Source organism: Limulus polyphemus, unplaced genomic scaffold (assembly GCF_000517525.1).
Source record: "Limulus polyphemus unplaced genomic scaffold, Limulus_polyphemus-2.1.2 Scaffold955, whole genome shotgun sequence".
Taxonomy (NCBI): Eukaryota; Metazoa; Arthropoda; class Merostomata; order Xiphosura; family Limulidae; genus Limulus; species Limulus polyphemus.
This window is the reverse complement of record NW_013666565.1, coordinates 281,024-298,888: the sequence shown is the minus strand read 5'-3', so window position 1 is coordinate 298,888 and position 17,865 is coordinate 281,024. Positions and strand designations below refer to the sequence as shown.

General features: G+C 33.6%; 1 protein-coding gene across 1 annotated transcript in view; it reads left to right on the top strand.

The window, feature by feature from the left end:
• The window catches only part of LOC106461428, a 6,408-nt gene extending 4,548 nt beyond the window's left edge, over positions 1–1,860 (top strand). Inside the window, exon 4 of the mRNA XM_013921247.2 lies at positions 331–1,860. Coding sequence (XP_013776701.1) covers positions 331–1,165 — 835 coding nt within the window. The 3' untranslated portion in view covers positions 1,166–1,860. The remainder of the gene's footprint in view (positions 1–330) is intronic.
• Positions 1,861–17,865: the final 16,005 nt, after the last annotated feature.

Genomic DNA, 17,865 nt, shown 5'->3' with positions numbered 1-17,865 from the left:
AGGGACGGCTAGCGCAGATAGCCCTCGTGTAGCTTTGCGCGAAATTCAAAACAAACAAACATTACTTGTTTGTTTGTAGTTAAACACAAAGCTATCTGTACTCTACCCACCACGGGTATCGAAACCCGGTTTTCAATATTGTAAGTCCACAGACATACCGCTGTACCACTGGGGGGATGGGGCATGTTGTGTAGGATGAACAACCGTAATTTTCAAATCAGCAATCACTTTTTTCACAAAACATATTAAGTACCATATTTGTATACCGGAATTTGATTGAACATTTTGGGAAGTATTTTATGACTGTAAACACTGTTCTGTCTTTTACAGCCACCGTAATAACGAGAAGTATTGGACCAACGCTGATATCGACACCTGGGCAAAAGAAATTGCTGGCAACCGACTTATTCTTGAACGTTTTGCAAACATTACAGATAACTCTATTGTTGGCGTTCGTTCTCCATATCTTCGGGTAGGGGGTAACAACCAATTTGCCATGATGGAAGAACAAGCCTTCCTGTATGACTCCTCTATCAACGCTCCCCTTAGTAATCCCCCTCTCTGGCCTTATACCCTTTACTTCGAAATGCCCCACAAGTGCCATGGTAACGGACAACATTGTCCTACTCGTTCTCATGCTGTTTGGGAAGTTGTCATGAATGAACTGGACCGACGTGATGATCCTAATTTTGATGAAGAGCTATCAGGTTGCGTCATGGTGGACACTTGTAGCAATATTATTACTCGAGACCAGTTCTACGATTTCCTTAATAACAACCTGCGACGTCACTACAATACCAACCGTGCTCCACTCGGTCTTTATTTCCACGCTGGATTCTTGAAGCTCAATTCCAAATTTTTAGAGGCTCTAATCACCTGGATAGACGAATCTCTAGAGAAGAATGATATCTACTTTGTCACCATGACGCAAGTTCTTCAGTGGATGCAAAACCCAACTGAGCTCAGTTCCATCCGGGAATTTGCTCAATGGAAAGAGAAATGTGACATCAAAGGTCAAGCATACTGCAGTATCCCTAATGCTTGTCCGACAACCACTAGGGAGTTGCCTGGCGAAACCAACAGATTACACACGTGTATGGAATGTCCTCACAACTATCCATGGTTGGAAGACCCCACTGGTGACTTTTTTGCTTTTAAAAAGTAAATTAACTTAAGGAAATAACTTAAATATAACAACTCTAGTGCTCATCTTTAGGATTTGCCAAGATTCCAATAGCATTCTTTGTATTTCCTGTGTGACAAGTTTGAAGCACGAAATACTGCAACAGCTTCAATTAAGGCAACAATGCGTTTTCTTCATCAACTCCAGCAACTTTTATTTACGGAAGTTAACGTAACTTTAGCTAACGGTGTTCAGTTAGGATCTCAATTATCCGATTGCCATAAGGAAAGAGAAATGACACTGTTTTGACACAGAAATATCTAATAGCGATTTTCTCCAGTCTTAAAGGTCTAATTAATGTCTCGGTCATGATAAAGGGCGCTTAAATTCTATCTCACGTGTACTCCTAAATAGTTTTGTATATAGCCTCTATTTGCTTATTTCAAGGAATTTTAAACATATACTTGTTTCACTCAGTTATTCCAGACCTTGAACACAAGGCTTTAATATTGATAGATATGTGGTTGATTAATGAGTACGTATTAAAGATTGAATAATGTGGGTTAGTTATCCACGTTTATTTGTTGTTAGTGAATATATATACCCATGTTAAAGGTTGATTGTTGTATTCATTTTCTTTCTGTGTATTAACAAGCATGATTTTGTTGCTAAGAAACAATGTTGAACCACTTATTGTACGACTATACTTTAATAAAGTGTACATTTTATACGTTTTACCGATTTTCTCTAGCGAATTATTACTCTCTTAAGTACATTTTATATAATTATAAATATTCTGTCCCTTTACAAAAAATAATCGAAATTACATAACGAAACTATTCTATAATAATAGAAATTACTTCGAACAGCATGTCAAAGGAATTAATTTATTTTGCTCAACAAAATTAATTTAATTAAGTCAAGTTAATAAATGCATGTTTGAAACAATATATCAATGAGATTTTAAATGGTACAAGAAGTGGTCAAACAATCAAATAGAAAAATGATTTGACACTCGTAGTTTGGTTATCGAGGAGAAAATTAGTTTGTGAACGATTATCAACGTATTAATACATTGATATATATATATATATATATATATATATATAAATTAAGATAAAATACGTAAAAGAAAGAAAAAAACGTAGAAGAAATGTTCATGTAACTCTTGATTTAAAAGTCTATTCAGATCATACGTGCAACAAACATTCTAAACGAATTGGTTCTTCAAGCAGTTAAAAGTCATTGAGTTTTTTTTCAAGAATGGCAGAGTGGAGAAGCACGATGATATTTACTGGAAGTTTGTGTGTACGTGTTATTGGCACGTGAGAGCGAGCGAAACAAGTCTTTGTTAAAATTCAGTTCTTAGAGAAGTAGAGCACTAAGGTACATGCATTAGTGACCATACTCTAAACTTTTAACAAAGAAAGAAAAGCGTTACAAAACCCCTTTTCTGCTAAACCATCAAAACAAAGTAGATAATGCTTCTGATGATAACAATACTAATGCGTGACCTATATTGAAGAAATTCCACAAAAAAACCTGTGGATGTGTAACTTCAGTACAAGTACAAAAAAAACAAAAAACAATAGAGAACAACAACACATAAAATGTATTTTAATTAAATTGGTTAGATATTACATCTTTGAATACCCGGTATCATCGCCGTCACAACAATAGAACAATCCCATTATGATACCGACCAGTGACATCTTGACAATACTGTGTTAAAAAATCTCAGTTCATTTTTTGAAGAGAAGAGGATATGAGAGAATTAACTCATGCCTACATAATAGTTTGTTAGAAAACCTAGATAGAATAATCAAGTACATGTATTGAGAAGTATTGTTCACCTATTCTTATGTCTTTTCAAACGTTCACAAACCGTTGTATGTAAACACGAAACAATAATAACAGAACATCGCGTGTGTTAATTGGTGCAAAAGACACAGTAAATGTACAAACTATCAGAAAATTGGAAATCAGAGAAGTTTGTTTCGTTGTTTGATACATTCGTGCGTTCTCTTTAATCTCAGGAAAAGCTGATGCGTGTGTTAGTTGGTGCAAAAGACACAGTAAACGGAAATAAACTATCAGAAAGTTGGAAATCAGAGAAGTTTGTTTCGCTGTTCATCGGCTTTTTCTGAGACTAAAGAGAACGTTTTGAAACTAGTTTATATGATTTCAAGTTTTTTGATAGTTTGTTCCATTGACTGTGGATTTTTACTATACAGGAAACTATTCGGAAAATAAGGGTTATGAAAACGATATCGAAGATACATATATACGACATTCGTGCAAAGTTTTGTCTATTATCAGTCCTTGGAACAGCCCTAATTTTTTCTCTCCCTCCCAAAACATATATATGTCCCCCAACTCTTCTCCGTCAAAACATAATGATAAAAGAGGAAACTGATAAAATAAACTAACCAGGGTTTTAATTGTCTCTAACCAAACTGCAAAAACATAATGATAAAAGAAGACATTGATAAAATACCCAGGGTTTTAATTGTCTCTAACCAAACTGCCAAAACATAATAATAAAAGAGGACGTTGATAAAATAAAATACCCAGAGTTTTAATTGTCTCTAACCAAACTGCCAAAACATAATGATAAAAGAGGACGTTGATAAAATAAAATACCCAGAGTTTTAATTGTCTCTAACCAAACTGCCAAAACATAATGATAAAAGAGGACGTTGATAAAATAAAATACCCAGAGTTTTAATTGTCTCTAACCAAACTGACAAAACATAATGATAAAAGAAGACGTTGATAAAATATAATACGCAGGGTTTTGATTTTCTCTGACCAAACTGCCAAAACGTACTAACTTCGTAGCACATGTACTGATAAGAAGCAAGAGACAATAGGAGTGAGAGCAGTACTTTTGTTTTCCTAACACTATAGAAACAAAAGAGTAACAAAGTTTGATAGTTTCTTATACAATATATCACTTTTGTTCTATCTTATTTTCCACATTCCGAAACAAAAAATATGCTAAATTGTTTCGAAGACTTCACTACCAGTTGATCTTAAATGCTCCAATACCACTAGAAAGAATAATGTATGGTAGGTAGTAAAACTACACTGTATACAAGTCTGTCTTTAAGGGTAATCAACTTAGGTGGCTGCCTCGGGCGCCACCTAATCATGGGGCTCCAATGCGAATAGCTCTAATACTTTCTGTTACATTAATTGTCAATAGGCGATTAAATCAGCACTATAAAAGAATAAGAAACTTAATATAAAATAAACATTACAATAGAACTAAAATTAAACTTAAACAATTATTTTCCATTATCAGTCCTGGTTGTCAACATTAAGTCATAATGGATGATGCCTGTCGTCATAGCACCCAAATGCGTAGGGGATATTTCATCTATCAGGCAAAATCCAGACGCTGATGTTAAACTAGCCAGCAGCTATTGAAAATCAGTTATGGATCAGGAGCTGAATGCTTACACCCACAACATCTCAACTCCTACTGCCTTTCGCTGTCTGCTACCAGTTGTAGGAAGGCAGTTACCCTTAATACTCGCACATAACATTGTCTATAGTCTACCACTGCTAAAATATGGACGGCTAGCGCAGATAGATCTCGACTAGCTTTGAGCGAAATTAAAAACAAACTAACGTTGAACATAAGTGGACATGGTCATGATAAGGGTATGGCAATCACAGCAGTGACATTAAGTAGTAATAATAATACCCTCATTTATGTGATGTTCAACATTTAAACAGTGCAACAAAACACTAGCGCAGGGGGAGGGGGAGGAAGGGGTGGAATATCAAACTGACGCTCCAAGGTCCCGAAAAGGATCTAGATCCTGACAAAGAAGTCTAGACCTTATGTGACATAGCAACTAAAAGGCCAGGTCAGAAGCCCTGGTATAGCCGTACTTAATTTTTAATTACCGAGCAGAAAGAATGCAGACATTGTCAGCAACACCTGCCAGCAAAGAATAATGGGACTGAGTGTCGTTTTAAAAACAAGTCCAGTAGCTTTGGACGAAATTCCAAGCAAACAAACATAACACAAAATACAGGAGACAAGTACAATGGTATCTTACGTAATATTTAGATGTAATTATTTCGTACAGGAATAAGTAGCTCATACAAAATCAGCAGCAAAATTAAGGTTTCCTATCGAAATTAGAGATGGTAGCGAACTTTCAATATCGTACATACTATTAAAGAAAATGAGTTTAGATGTTTCATCACTATGAAAAATATATTTTAACCCTTTAAGCACGGGCTCGGTCCGTCGGACCGACCTCATAACCATTTTGTGCTTATATTACGTGTGCTACTCTACTGCTCAAATCTGCGGAAAAAAGTTTGAAGCATATGTGCTGTAAAGAATATTTACAAAAATAGTACTATTTCTTCATTAAAATTCACGAAGGAATCAAATAAAGTTATTTACAATAGAAATTTGTAATTTGGTTCATTATTTACTACATTATATTTTTTGAAGAATTTGAAGGATTTTTTTTCAAAATCTTAATTTAAAAATGCTATTTTTACTTTAAAAAGTTTTATATTTTTACTTTAAAAAATTATTAAATATTATGTACAATTTTGCGCTCTATTCTACGGACCTTACCTGTAAACAGCAACTCAAATAGTTCAACAGTTATATTTCGCCTATCCCCGATCGCTATATTAACAAGAAGGGCCTGGCACAGCTTAGTGGTTACGGTATTCGACTCGCAACATAAGGATTCGAATCTCCGTCACCGAACATGTTCGCCCTTTCAACCGTGGGGCGTTATAATAGCGTGGTCAATCCCACTATTCGTTCATAAAAGCATAGCCCAAGAGTTAAGGTGACTGGGATTGACCAGCTGTCTTCCTTCTAGTCTATCACTGCTAAATTAGGGACAGCTAGTGCAGATAGCCATTGTGTAGCTTTGGACGAAATACAAAACAAAACCACACCAAAACCTAATTAACAAGAAGGTGTTAAAGTAGCTTAAAGTGAAGATACAATAGCAAAAAGAGTAGACAAATAATTTAAGGTTTGAGACATAGAGTTGACATTATTAACTCAAGCTACAAATCCCTATTTTGACTCTCCTAAATATCACAGCTTTTAGACATGGAGTCAAAATATGGATTTGTAGCTTGAGGAAATAATCTCAGCACTATGCGTCAAACCTTAAGCTTGTTTGTTTACTTTTTGTAATTGTATTTTCACTTTAAGCTACCTATCGTATTTCTGTAATTTTTTGAAGATCCGTAGCCCCCCTTTAAATTAACAATTTTTAATAACTTTGTTTCTTGAATTAATTTTTATATCCATCATGGACATATGTCTATATAATAGCATGAAATACGTAGTTAGTGTATGACGCTATCTTCGGTTTGTTTGTTTGTTTAAAATTAAGCACAAAACTTCACGATGGGCTATCTGTGCTCTGTCCATCACGGGTATCGAAACCCGGTTTCTAGCGTTGTAAGTCCGCAGACATACTGCTGTGCCACTGGGAGTTGCTATCTTCGGAATCATAGACAACCTTCGAATTGGCTTCTTGCAGATTGGATGGCTACTGCTCCTGATATCATTGTTACAATGTTATCATTGATACTGATACTGCATGTAGGATCACTATGATACATGATGATCAACATATCACATGTTATGTATATGCTTGTAAAATATATGTAGCTACTATATTTATACCCTGAGCTTTATGTGAAATCTGAAAACACTAGATTGGAGGGACTACTGAACTATAATGGAATAGTACATGGAGTGGATTTTGTAATCACGTGAGTTTTATAGATGCATATTAATTACAAGTTGATTAAATGTAAATCACATGCAAATTAGTAATTATTGTCTAATTAACGTTTATTAATTACAGGTTAATTAATTGGGTGATTAAATTAGTTAATTAGTTAATCATATTAGTTAATTAAATTAGTTAATTAGTTAATTATATTAGTTAATTAGTCAATCATATTAGTTAATTAGTTAATTATATTAGTTAATTAGTTAATCATATTAGTTAATTAAATTAGTTAATTAGTTAATCATATTAGTTAATTAAATTAGTTAATTAGTTAATCATATTAGTTAATTAAATTAGTTAATTAGTTAATCATATTAGTTAATTAAAGTAGTTAATTGTATAATTAATATACAAATTAAAAACAATTATTATCTAATCAGCTTTTATCAATTAAGTTTAATTAAACAGATGATTAGTATTCAGGTAATAAATTCAATGTCGATAACTAATGTCCAAGCCCTTGACGTCAGCAAGTATTTTTCAAGGTAATGAGGCTATTTTTATTTGCTGCTAAATCTCATCTATCATACTGCTAAGTTTGTTCGGTTCAGCATGTGGCTTTATCTATGGGTATAAAAGATTATATATTGTTGTTTTTTTTATTAATATCTCATGTATTACGACTTAATTGTTAATGTCTTAACAAGCTATTATACTAACTGTATTTCAAGATGGAGCCAGTAAATTAAAGTTATAAGAACTTACCAATATGAATATCTGGCGTACAGTTGAGAAAGATTAATTTATTATGAGTTATCAGATTTTTCTCTGTAAATATTCTATATATGACGAGGTCATAATATGTTACGAAAACGAAATATTTAACATCTCTTACTATCATGTGTATACCATATCATCATCCTGAATAAAAGAAAACATGAAAATATCTTTTATGTTATTATCTGTATTACTTAACAAGAATGGCCTGACTATTTGGACTACAAGCAATGATAAATCCATGAAAGGAACATTCACGTGAAAATGTTTTTCGTCAGTTTTATCAACAGTCATATCATTAATATTCTTATCAGAGTTAAATTTCCTTATCAGTTTGATTTTGACACATGTCTACAATGGCAATAAGCATATATACAATATTGTCCACACACAGACGAATAAGGTCCTTGAAGTACTTTTTTATAGGCGGATAGTGTTTCTAACACATTTAACGTACAGTAGCATACGATTATAGTTTTCACTTTAAAATTTAATTTGCATTTTCTGAAATTTTACATGTAAAATACTAATCAGTAATTCATTAATTTTCATTTCTATAATTAATGTATTGTGTAACATCTATTCGCCATGAAAAAGGACACTTACATAAAACTTTAAATAATATACCATAATTTTATTTTTATTCTTCTCTTTATAAGTCAATTTCATTCATTAAACTTTAATTGTAAAAGATCTATGTCAATAACTGTGTTTAAATATTACTATTGTAGAAAATTATATCCTTACCTTTCACAAATACTTGTCTAGAGCTTGTTTCTTGCTCATTTGGAACTTTCTGTATAATTCTGACTAATACAAGTCTCGTATAGATATACTAATAACAATGTACATAACTAAAGTCACAAATTCTAAATAAGGCTGTTGTCGAACATATTGAAACATGTAGCCACAAAACTTCAACTATTATGATCTTAGATCAACTGTTCAGATTTATAGCTAACCATTCACTGGAAACTTGCAAAAACAATTAATGCTGAAGTTCATTGTAAATATGAGAATTGAGAAACCTTTTTATCAGTAGAGGTGATATATGTAAACATAACTTTCTCTTTCTCAGGATATGATGGCTCTGAAAAGAACCTTTAAATTTCAGTTGTTTAAACAAAGACATTTTTTTAAGATTAATATCCCTTATCTTCTCCACTGCCTAAACGAATCCTCATTTGAAAAAAAAACACGAATAAGCCGGTTTCACAGTATACCTACAGTTCTTTATAATACCTATAGTATATCCAAATGTTCTAGCATGTAATTAATCAAATATAATAAGTCATTGTCAACAAAAAGTAAGGTACATTCCCCAAAGTGATTCATCTAATATGACCATAAAACGTTTCTTTATTCAGAAACTCTACAAAACATATCATGCACTTGAGAACCATAAATGTATTCACTGCGATGTAAAATGTAAAACATTAATTTAATTTCAAATGTAAAACATTCATTGTAATGTCGAAATGTAAAACATTCATTGTAATGTGAAATGTAAAACATTCATTGTAATGTAAAACATTCACTGTAATGTAAAATTTAAAACATTCATTGTAATGTAAACATTCACTGTAATGTAAATTAAACATTCATTGTAATGTAAAATGTAAAACATCCACTGTAATGTAAAATGTAAAACATCCACTGTAATGTAAAATGTAAAACATCCACTGTAATGTAAAATGTAAAACATCCACTGTAATGTAAAATGTAAAACATTCACTGTAATGTGAAATGTAAAACATCCACTGTAGTGTAAAATGTAAAATATTCATTGTAATGTAAAATGTAAAACATTCACTGTAGTGTGAGATGTAAAACATTCATTGTAATGTAAAAATGTAAAACATTCATTGTAATGTAAAAATGTAAAACATTCATTGTAATGTAAAAATGTAAAACATTCACTGTAATGTAAAATGGGAAATAAGCATAAATAGGAGTTAATTTTAAGTGAAATGTTCTTTATACCTACGGCTGATACCGACAGTGAAGGAATAGTGTTGTAACGTTGTTCTTTCATTGGGTGGTTAGGGCACTCGACTCGCAATCTGCAGGTCGCGGGTTCGAATCCCCGTCACACCAAACATGCTCGCCCTTTCAGCCGTGGGGACGTTATAATGTGACGGTCAATCCCACTATTCGTTGGTAAAAGAGTAGCCCAAGAGTTGGCGGTGGGTGGTGATGACTAGCTGCCTTCCCTCTAGTCTTACACTGCTAAATTAGGGACGGCTAGCGCAGATAGCCCTCGTGTAGCTTTGCGCGAAATTCAAAAAAACAAACAAACAAACAATCTTTCATTGGGCGGGCTCTTTAAAATTATTTGGTGAAAATAATTCGAAGTCCCGTCCACATAACTTTATTTCTTTTTTAAAGTTTCTACAAACTGCTTTCACTTGTACAATATTGTAACTTGTAGACATGAGTTTACAAGTGACGTACAGAATTACCTCGTTAATGGTGCTACATCTAACGCAAGAATAAAGTTACTCATACAATTTCATGGCTAATCGATTGAGTATCCGAACATACTTCAAGAAAACTAAATTCTTCACTGAATGACTGGCACTCTACCAACCAAATTGTTCAATGCTTCATTGATTCACTGCTCGGTCCAATTGACTAGCCCACCCGCATTTATATCTGATGTCCCATTTCTAGATGTTCATCGAAGTTGCTATAATTTTCATGACGCCATCTAGAATATTCAAGGTGTCCTAGGACTTACTTGATCTTAACATGATGTGCCCTCTACAAATCATCTAAATTAAAGCATTAAAAATGTAGCTTACAACAATAGAAAACGGTCTGTCTTACGAACAGTGTATCAGAATCATTATCAGTAACAGCAGTAGGCCTAGCAGTTCTAGTACTAATAGTGATAACAGTGATAGTGATAGCACAGTGAACAAAAAAATATGTTGAAGGCAAATCTAATTTGATGGATGGTTATAAGAAACTAAACGTGGAAAAGCTGAAAATTATAGAATAGCATTGGGAGACCATTAGAGTATTCAGGATAGCTAGAAAACGATTTTCAAAAAGTTCATTCTTTGATTAGCAAGAGAGGGTAGTAGATGGTCTTATCATATTGTTACGGCAGCGGGGATCACGTGACGCTAGTAACACGTCATATACTCGAACGTTCACGTCCCTTCCTGAAGTCTCGAGAGGTTACTAGATATGCGGTATTCTTGTATATATAAGCCGCCAAGAAATGACGGCAACAATGTAATGTAATTGAACTGCAGACAGAGAGAGACTGACAATTGAGTCGAGCACGTGAGTCGTTCGTTGTGAATTATAGCGTTTGTTATAGCGTGACTGTGAAAATTAAGTGTATTGCAAAGTTGTATACAGAAAGAATAAACCAGTTTTATTTAAGAAAGGACTTGTATCGCTAAAGTTTCTTCGGAAAGAACTTTTACGGAAAATTAACTAACGACCAGAAACGTAACAATATCATTAAGAAAATCTCAAAATAATATTTTAACCCAAACTTGCCATTGTCTTATATTTGGAAAATATATATGTTTGTTATCATCATACTAGGTACCTATGATGGTGGAAATGAAATGAAAATTAGTAAATGTAACTACAAGAAACTTGCCTGATCACCAAAGCCTTTAAGAAAACCAAGCTCTCTATAAACCAATATTTTTTTCATTTGTGATAAGCCTAATTTTAGGATAACTAATCAGAATGTGTTACTTAATTATATATATGTTTCATTTTTAAAGAAGACATTGCTTCGAAACAAGAACAACAGATATCACCATGATCTGTCACATCATGGCTATAATTTTCCTAAATAGACAGCTTTAATGTTATAAAAATTACAGAATCAGACTAAGCTTCTTCTAGTCAATTTATAGTTTGTATCATGTACGACAATAGTGATCATATCTAACACAACATCTAGGTAAATTACATGAAAAAAAGGAATTAAGAGGAAAATAACGAGAACAATAAATACAAAAATGGTCGACTAGCTGACGTGCCAGACGTGGATCTGCAGGCCTAATATTCGCGTCCTGTCACCGCCGAAAAAAACAAAAAAAACACGCGCTCCTAACTTTCTAGCCATGGTTACATTTTCGGAGTAACAGTCATATTCAACTATTCGGTCAGACAAGAGTTGGTAGTGAGTGCTGTTGACTTGCTACCTTCTGTTTACTCTATCAGTTCCAAATTAGCCAGATAGCCCTTGAACAGCTTTGTGCGAATAAATATCCGAAAACAAACAAAGAGAATGCACTAAAGTTTGTTATGTCATATTCAATTTGGAAGTAAGATAGCTACCGAACTTACGCAACACTTGTTCAAACAGTTAAATTACTATTTACCCCGTTCATCTACCTCTATTTTTAAACTCTCCCTGTAGTAAAACAAAGAAAAAGGTTAAATCTATGCGCCAAAAAATATAAATACATCCATCAAATTCTCATTTTTATGACAGACTATAAGATTTCGATAACAATTTTCTCTGTTACTGTTAATTCTAAGAACTCATGAGTGAAAGTAAAGAAGAATGTTGAAAAATATGTCAACTACACTATATCTGCTATATCCAGGACTGACGATGCCTTTCACCTAATTCCAGGGCTCATCAGGCCCGCTGGGATATGACAGACACAGTAGTGGTTCAGACGCTATTTGTATTATCAAACTGCATAAACAACAACTGTTATTATTTAAACTACATTAAGACGGTGGAGTGTAATTTTGTTTAACAATTTTGTAAGAATTATTTACAAATCAGAATAAGCTACGGATTGACAACATAATATTATATATTTTTCAACACAGATTATATATTATTATTTGCTATTTTTGTAGACTTAATTTCACGTTAAACTATTTATGTAAAAAGGTATTTCAAACTGAATTAACTAAAACTTCTTATCTTTGAGCTTAAAAGTCATAATTATACTACTCAGTTACTACCTGCGACAAAGTCGTCCCTTCAAGTCCTGTCATGTGCTTGTGGATGCCAGCGATTTCGCTTAATTGCAATGCTCTCACAGTTTTGTTTTGTAGGACTTTTAAGATAATCTTTTGTTTTTTTATGTCGATGAGTTTAAACGATCACTCAGCAACTGGAAGACATTTTGTAGGAAAGCCAACAACGTATTTTGCCTATCACTGTTACAACTCATGCATGCGTCCACGTGGCGCATATCACGTGATTATGACGTATCGTGAGAAGTACAATCGATGAATATATATATATTGGATCTTTCAATGTCCGTAAATTATAATTACCAAACGTGGAGATGCAAAGAGCTTAATTTGGTCGTTACAGCCTAGGGCAAAGCATTTACAAAATAGATCTTTTAAAAAAATATGGTAGAGGGTGGGAAGTTAATAGGTGTAAAAAGTGAAAGATTGGGCGTGACATTTATTTATTTGTTTGTTGTTTATGTATATATTTATATTTAATTATTTGTCAACTACATCAAATATATATATATATTTATTAACTAAATTGCTTACGACCTCCCCCCAAAAAGTCTCTATGTTGAAGTGGCGCCCTCTATCCGTGGTTGGACACAAGTGTAAAATTGTTTCTGATTATGATGGCAGGCATGTATTAATTACTCACAACAGTATCTCACAGTAAAATAAACGATAATTTTCATCAATGTATTTCAAAGTTCTCAATTTGGAAATTGTGTATTATTTCATTTGACCTCGTTTTCCTAATTTTTTTTTTTTAAATAAGTTGAAAACCACACGGTTTCTTCTCTGCGTATCTTTTGTGCAAGATTATTGTTTAATATGTAGATAATTCCTTACAATATCAATTTTTTGTAGCTTTACTGAAATGTCTATTTCTATGGTTACTTTTATTGCACATAAACTACCTATAAATTAACATCTAAATATGCTTCAAATTAATTTCGTGTTTGCTAGAATAAACAATGTGTCAGTCATATTCGATTTGGTATTTTTGTATTTTACTGACAAATCTATACATCAGGTTAATTAAATGCTCGATACTTTTCTTATTTAGCATTATAATACAAATGATAGTTTAAATATAATGGTTTATAAAATTAAACTTCTGGATTACAAATGAAGTAAACATTGAATTAAGTAAACAGGGTATATATCAAAATTGCATGCCCTCAGATGGTATAGCAATACGTTTGAAAACTTATAATAAAAACGTTATCTAAAAACCTTTTGTCCGATTGGTCTATATTATATAAATGGTACACAGATGGTAAGTTGTTTCTTAAGACTGACAGGTTCCCTGCCACTCCAAATGTTACTTTTTACCATTGCAAATAGGTGGGATGTTGTTCTGAGACTTTGACATTAGGCGTATGATATAGACCTATAATGTTTAATTACAAATTCATATTTTGTGTAAATTCTTGAAAATTGAAATAAAAATTCGTCTCGTACACGTTACATGTCACTATTCTTGTATAGAGACGATACCTTCGGCAAGATGGCGGTAGCACAGGTACGGACACCTTGCTTATGGTCAACGGCTAGTAGTTCTTCCAGTTACTAGATATCAAGGCCCGACATTTGTATCGTTTAGTTGGCCTTCTAGGAGACCTGTGAGCCGACTAGAATAGCAGAATAAATAAAAAATCCAATCGACCCAATAACGCCGATTATAACTTTAAGCATTTGACCTTGTCATCAAAGGTACATTCCTATGCTTTTCCCATTAAAACCATTGTTGTGTTTTAATCTCGTGAAAATATATTTTTTAATTCAATCTCCCAAGTGGAACATCTTGCTTTTTGGGAAGCCCTGGTCTAACTTAACACATTATAAGAAATTCTTATAACGTTTGAAATATAAAGGAGGTTCCTGGAACGAGTGAATGGTGGTAGAAATCCAAACGAACTGTAACGAATATTAACATCTCAGTTGAGAAATACGTTTTGAGCAGTATTAAAATAATAATCTCAAGGCTGATTATTTGTGTGTGTTTATTTGGATTAATTTAAATATTATGTACATTTCAAGAGTGATATAATAAAAAGCTTTTGCTTTCATTTAAAGAATGTTAAGCATATATGCCCATACATATCTGCACTACATTAAATGGTGTAAACATATATATATCTACATGTGTTCTTGGAATGGGCCAACTAAACCTGATAAGCATCAGTTAGAATCCCTGGAAAACCAGTCAGAACTTTTGTGAAGAATCGATTGGAAAATTTGCACATTTCGGACTCTGCTATACAGCTCAGTAGTTTTTATACAAGCCATTTTCTGAGCTTTTACGAACATATCGGCGATAATCAAAAACTGCAACATTTTATTGGACTAAAAACTTTCTCGCGGGAATTCAAATTACCAACAAAATAATGGTCGTTAATGGAGAAGGCTTCCGATAATAAAATAACCTTCTTTTTTTTTTAACTTCGCACAAAGCAACTCCAGGCCTGCTTGTGTTAGCCAGCCCTAATTTTGAAGTGATAGACTGGGGAGGAGAGAGGGGAGGAATTGCGTCAACATCACCCACCATCAACTCTTGTACTACTCTTTACTAAGGAATAGCGGGGGTTGACCACCATATTATACGTCTCACAAGAACAAAACGACGAGTATATTCAATTCTGAGGCGCGCAAATTGCGAACCGAGTGCATTAACCACCAGGCTCAATAAAATAAGTAAAAACTGAAAAATTACAGCATCTAATTTAAAATAAGAGAATACATATGCCATGTTCAAAGTTTGTTATCTATAGGTTGTTTGTAAACTGACTGAGGTGAGCAGCGCTCAGGTAACTGTACGGCCTACATTCGATATCGACATCAGGAAGCAAGTGGCCATTGACCATGTATGTATGTGTACCGTACAGTAACTGATGATGTTAAACAGAAGATCAAAATAAAAAGAAAGATGAACTACTGTATATAAATTAGAAATTAGTACAAGTTTATAAAGCAGAAATCAATTAGAAAAACTAAAAGAATTCATAAATTAACAGACATTTTGACAAATATAAAAAAAATTTACAATTGTTGTCGAAAAATATATGTAAGAAATTTAAAGATTATTCCAGTGGAGTCAAACTTGAAATATTAGAAATTAATTTCCCAGATAAAAATATACGTAATACATCACACAGACGTTCACAAGAAGAAGTTAAGGAATTTGCCTTTTGTGGATTTTCGCTTCCCTGATGATATTCTCAAAGCTCTAAAACACCAATTTATTAGGAAGTCACATTAAATATTCTGTTTTCATTTTAGATGAGTATCATGACATTTTACTGCCGACATATGACTGCCCCAGTTTTGTTTGCTTGAATTTCGCGCGAAGCTACACGAGGGCTGTCTGTGCTAGCCGTCCATAATTTAGCAGTGTAAGACTAGAGGGAAGGAAGCTAGTCATCACCACCCACCGCCAACTCTTGGGCTACTATTTTACGAACGCATAGTGGGATTGACCGTCACATTATAACGCCCCCACGGCTGAAAGGGCGAGCATGTTTGGTGTGATGGGGATTCGAACCCACGACCCTCAGATTGCGAGTCAAGCGCCCTAACCACCTGGCTATGTCGGTCCGACTGCCGCAGTAAATGATTACCGGTGCATTTTACTGCTGGCAAATAATTATGTTCTCAAAACAAAACATTTCCTAGCACAGTGAACCAATTTATTCTCAAAACTTACTGTGAACTAATAAACTATCGCACTAAACTTGATTAAAAATAAAATTGAATAATAAAGTAATTGAATAACTTGCTGGGAAAAAAGGCTATCACTATATAACAAATACTATTAGTTATGTTTGCACGGATACAAATTGTATGACGTAATTTTTGTGTTCAAGGTTTTTTGACATGATAATGGTTGCTTTTATAATATTCCGATGATATAATTTCTATACATGCAGAAAACCTCCAAATGAAATAATTAACTGTTACATCCCTTTCACGGTATTAAAATGCACCGGCAGTCATTTACTACGGCAGTAAAATGTCGCGGCAGTCATATGACCGGCAGTAAAATGCACCGGCAGTCATTTACTACGGTAGTAAAATGTCGCGGCAGTCATTTACTACGGCAGTAAAATGTCGCGGCAGTCATATGACCGGCAGTAAAATGTCGCGGCAGTCATATGACCGGCAGTAAAATGTCGCGGCAGTCATATGACCGGCAGTAAAATGTCGCGGCAGCCATATGACCGGCAGTAAAATGTCGCGGCAGCCATATGACCGGCAGTAAAATGTCGCGGCAGTAGAATGTCGTAAAACTTTTTAGATGATATTTCGTTAAAGAAAGAAACCCCTTATGACAGGCACAGACTTGTATGGGGTTCACTGCTTTTGGGAATGGAATAAATGAGGGTAAAACAGAAGCCCTTGTGGTAATAATAGTGGAGTTTACTGGACATTGCAAGATCCCTATTGGATATTGTTTTTACAAATCATTGTGATAGTTCACTAACTGAACAAGTTTTACCAAATTATGTTAAATACGATTTCTTGGGCATTGTGTATGACAGTCTTGTAACAATCATCAAATGGCCTGGCTACTAGATGTTTCGTTTTAAGTCAATAAATTGAAGTCGACATTTCCCCACCCAGTAACTGAAAATTCTAATGTTTACTTCATATTGGATGTATTTCACATGGTAAAACTGCTACAAAATCTGTTTGCAGAAATCCAACAACTTACATTTTCTAAGATACAAACATTATGGTCATATTTAGTATCACTCCATGAGTTGCAAGTTTCAGAAGGAATTCGTGCTGCAGATAAAATAAGTAAAATTAATATTCAGTGGAAAGAGCATAAAATGAAAGCAAAATTAGTAACACAAATCTTCAGTGCATTATTTATCAATACAATCGGTTTTGCGTGAGATAATTTATAATTAGATGAGTTTAAAAAGAAGTAAATCAACTACCGACTTTCTGCATCTAAGTGACAAAAGTTTGGTATGTTTAACTTACTTTCATCCAATGCGACAGGCTCTAGGAAGCCACTAAGAAATACAAATATCAATACAACTATTTGCAACAGACTCTAGGAAGCCACTAAGAAATACAAATATCAATACAATTATTTGCGACAGGCTCTAGGAAACCACTAAGAAATACAAATATCAATACAACTATTTGCAACAGGCTCTAGGAAACCACTAAGAAATACAAATATCAATACAACTATTTGCAACAGGCTCTAGGAAACCACTAAGAAATACAAATATTAACACAACTATT